This window comes from Hordeum vulgare, chromosome 7H (assembly GCF_904849725.1).
Source record: "Hordeum vulgare subsp. vulgare chromosome 7H, MorexV3_pseudomolecules_assembly, whole genome shotgun sequence".
Classification (NCBI taxonomy): Eukaryota; Viridiplantae; Streptophyta; class Magnoliopsida; order Poales; family Poaceae; genus Hordeum; species Hordeum vulgare.
The window spans coordinates 450,494,383-450,498,230 of NC_058524.1; the positions used below are offsets into that span (position 1 = coordinate 450,494,383).

General features: G+C 51.0%; 1 protein-coding gene across 1 annotated transcript; it reads left to right on the forward strand.

The window, feature by feature from the left end:
- Positions 1 to 347: 347 nt before the first annotated feature.
- LOC123411053 (transcription factor SPEECHLESS-like) lies at positions 348 to 3,139 on the forward strand. The gene is made up of 3 exons (XM_045103974.1): positions 348 to 871; positions 1,382 to 2,017; positions 2,762 to 3,139. Exons 1-3 carry the CDS (start codon positions 476 to 478, stop codon positions 2,825 to 2,827), a joined length of 1,098 nt encoding a protein of 365 aa, XP_044959909.1. The 5' UTR covers positions 348 to 475; the 3' UTR covers positions 2,828 to 3,139.
- Positions 3,140 to 3,848: the final 709 nt, after the last annotated feature.

Here is a 3,848-nt window from a genome sequence, read left to right on the forward strand (position 1 = left end):
AGGTATTTCATTCTGAATTTTTACACACATATACATTACATCCTTGTATATTTGCATATTCTTTCTTAGATTTTTTCAAAATCATAAAGTTTGATTTTTTTTAAATAAAGGGCTCCATGGAGACCGAGATCCAAACTTCCCTACTCCACATAAGAGAGCTAGATTAATATTTCACCGTCATAGCTGATTTAAGAGCGACCAACAGGCCGGTACACTGCTTGAGTTGCCCTATCAGGTATGGCCGAAGTGTTGTTGGTGGGGCATCCCTTGCAGCCGTACATCTCCTCCGGTATTTATGTCATCCCGACTCTTCTCATGACCATCACCCAAGCAACGGCCGATCTCTCTATGCTAAAAAGAAGCAAAGCTATCTAGCCAAGATCTTCCACTTGCACACAACATTCTTCCTTGCACCACTCAGCGAGCAGCTAGCAAACACAAGCCTCTGGTAAGCTCGTAGTGCAAAGCATTGATCATGGGAGATGCGCTGTGCGATCAGCTCCTCGTGGACGTCGACGGCGAGTTCCAGCTCCCCACCGACGCCGAAGACTTATTCAGCATCCTCGAGACTTGGGAGGACTGTGTGAACGGCGCTGCGGCAGCGTTGAGCCCCACTGCTGGCGCCGGCAGCGGTGGTGGGCTGCTGGGCGGTTCTGCGCCGGGGAACAAAGGCAGCAGCAAGCGGCGAGCGCGGCAGGGCGAATGTGACGGAATATCGCATGAGCATAAGAGGCAGAAGTGCTCGCCGGAGGAGGGAGGCGGCGCGGCACCGAAGACGGCCCACATCACGGTGGAGCGCAACCGCCGGAAGCAGATGAACGAGCACCTGACCGTGTTGCGGTCGCTCATGCCTTGCTTCTATGTCAAGCGTGTAAGACCCTCCTACTGTCTATGTCTATCAGTCTATGCCTTGCTTCCATTTCTATCCATTCCTCTCGACATTGAGTACGTACTCGATCTTTTACTTGTTTAGCTAGGCGTTGATTCTTTTGTGTCAACTAACGAACTAGTCGATGATTCCGTTAGTCCAGGTTCTGTACTACCAGTACTCGGGTAGATGATCACTTATTGACAGTGACATCAACCTACATGGATCTTCCTCGTTGGGAATGGGGATCTAGTCCTACATTAAAGTAGGTACTGGTGTACTACATGTCTATATCACTGCCTACCTGCCAAGTGCATCAGTGCATGCATGCTGAATGCAAGGCCATGGCCCTGCCTAGCTATAACTGGGTAGCCTATCTACTTTTTTTTCTTGGAAACCCTGAGCTTAGATAGCTAGCTGCAGTAGGATGCTTATTCATCAGTCATTACTTAATTAGACCTATGTATGTGGGTGACCGTGACACTGACATATACTAGGCCGTTTTTGGATCAGGGTGACCAAGCATCCATCATAGGAGGAGTGGTGGACTACATCAAGGAGCTGCAGCAAGTGAAGCAGTCGCTGGAGGCCAAGAAGCAGCGCAAGGCCTACACCGAGCACGTCCTCAGCCCGCGTCCACCGCCGTCGTCCTACAGCCCACGCCTCCCGCTCAGCCCGCTCCACAAATCCACGCCGCCGCTCAGCCCACTGCTCAGGTCCACTCCGCCGCTCAGCCCGCGGCTCGCCGTCCCGATCAGCCCTGCCAGGACGCCGCCCACGCCAGGCAGCCCCTACAAGCTCCGGCCCCTGCCGCCGCCGATTTCCGGCTCCACCTACGTATCCCCGGCGATGACGCCTACCGGCTACGAACCGGGCTCCTCCTACCTCCCCTCGCTCGACGCGATCGCCGCCGAGCTGTCAGTGTACGCCAACAGGCAGGCGCTTCAGCTGCCACCGACTGACCTACTCCCCGACGTTAGGGTGGAGTTCGCCGGCGCAAACCTGGTGCTGAAGACGGTGTCGCACCGCGCGCCGGGGCAGGCGGTCAAAATCATCGCCGCGCTCGAGTCACGGGCGCCGGCTCTGGAGATCCTCCACGCCAAGATCAGCACCATCGACGACACCGACGTCAACGCCTTCACCGTCAAGGTGTGTACGTACCGTACCTAGTATAGCTAACTACTAGCAGTTGTCCTTGCTTCCCTCGCTCTTTAGCATGAACGTAGTAAAGGCAGGCATGCATGCATGGGACCAAACACTGCATGGACGTATACTCCCTCGTCAAAATAAGTGTCTCAACTTTATATTAGCTCTAGTACAAAATTGTACTAAGTTCGAGACACTTATTTTGAAACGGAGGGAGTACTAATTAAAGCCGAAGAGGAGTAGAGGACTGCATTTCGTTTCATGTGAGGTTCCCTTGTTAAGAGCATGTGTATATCCTACTGGCCAATCATGTTGAAGCTGCACTGTGGGCTGGATGGCTAGCTTGGACCCGGACCCAGCTTCAAAATAGGGATCACGACCTATGTAACAGTCCAGTGCATATATTTTGAACTGCTGAGTGTACTGCTGAGTGCATGTAGCAAGTTGTTAACTCAAAGGACTAAACTGATGAAAAACGTGAGCAACATATTTCGATACAAGGGCCATATATTTGCACAAGTAGTGTCTAGAATCTGTGAAACACACATTTGCTAGGAACTCTGATACCCTGTTTTTAGTTACTACCTGCAAAAACGTCTTACATTAGTGTGTAATTGGAAGCTATACACCCACATTTCCACAGCTGTTTCATCATGCATGCGTGTAAAGTGCATCTCTCGTGCGAATTACACTTTTTTAGCAAACCTGCAACGATTCCTAACGTTGTGCATGTATACCTTCTCACAGATTGGAATCGAGTGCTCGCTCAGCGCGGAGGAGCTGGTGCAAGAAATTCAGCAAACGTTCTCATAAACGTTTAGCTAGTTATAAGGTCCCCGCTTCGAGTTAAACTCTTTCTTGTGTTCCCAACAGGGTTGAATCTCGTCGAATTGAATGGTGAAGATGCATGCATTGTTACGCATGCATAGGTTTGTGCATGTGTGTGTGAGTGTGTCTATTATGATCGAAACCGAGAATGAGCCGGGAACTTGAATGGTCGTAGTACAGCAGGTGGGTACTCTAGCTATAGCTAACTAGCTAGCTAGCTAGATCGATCGTTTTTTGTGCTACCTGCGTACGTATGTAAGTGCAGTTGCTGAAAGATCCATTTAGTTTCACAACTCATCAACTCGTACCGGCCCAGTGCTTGAAATTTGCCTTGTATGGAACGCGTACGTCCGGCAGCTCATTCAGATTGCAGGTAACATCTAGCTGAAGTAAATTTTGGTGCACTAAACTCGATAGTTTGCCTCTCTTCTGTTGCCATGGTCAACTAGTTATTAGTTGCTGCAGAAACCGGGTCTTCTTTCCTAGGACATGTCTAGCCGATCCGTCAAAATTTAGATCCCTAAAATTTAGGACAGATCTGAATTTGACTGAAATCTCTACCGATCCCCTAAAAGTTAGAACCCCTATTTTTCTCCTCTAACCGCACCAAAACCCATGTCTCAAACCGTTGGAGGAGGATATATTTTACTCCGCCGGCCCAAAAGTGAGCCCAACTCTCCTAAGTATAATCGCGCGGCGCCTCCCATAGAAAATGTTTCGGCTCCCTCTCTTCCCGACCGAGCGGCCACCACTTCCTGCCACGGCCACCATTCTCGCCACTGTCACAACTTCCCACAACCGTCATCCGTTCTCGCCATCACCACCTCCGATGCCTTTGATTTCGGCCAGATCCTTCCGCCACCCCACTGGCCATCGCCAAGATCCTTTCGCCACCCCACCGGCCACCGCCACTGGTGCATCGCCGCCAAAAACTACCGCTCCACCGCCCACAGGAAGAAAAAATGCTGGGCACTAGACACCTCACTCGGGCCACCGCACTGGCAAC

Coding starts and splice junctions, on each gene's coding strand:
- LOC123411053 (XM_045103974.1), top strand. CDS start 476: ATGGGAGATGCGCTGTGCGATCAGCTCCTCGTGGACGTCGACGGCGAG. Junction 872..1,381: donor CTTGCTTCTATGTCAAGCGT/GTAAGACCCTCC, acceptor TTTTTGGATCAG/GGTGACCAAGCATCCATCAT. Junction 2,018..2,761: donor TCAACGCCTTCACCGTCAAG/GTGTGTACGTAC, acceptor ACCTTCTCACAG/ATTGGAATCGAGTGCTCGCT.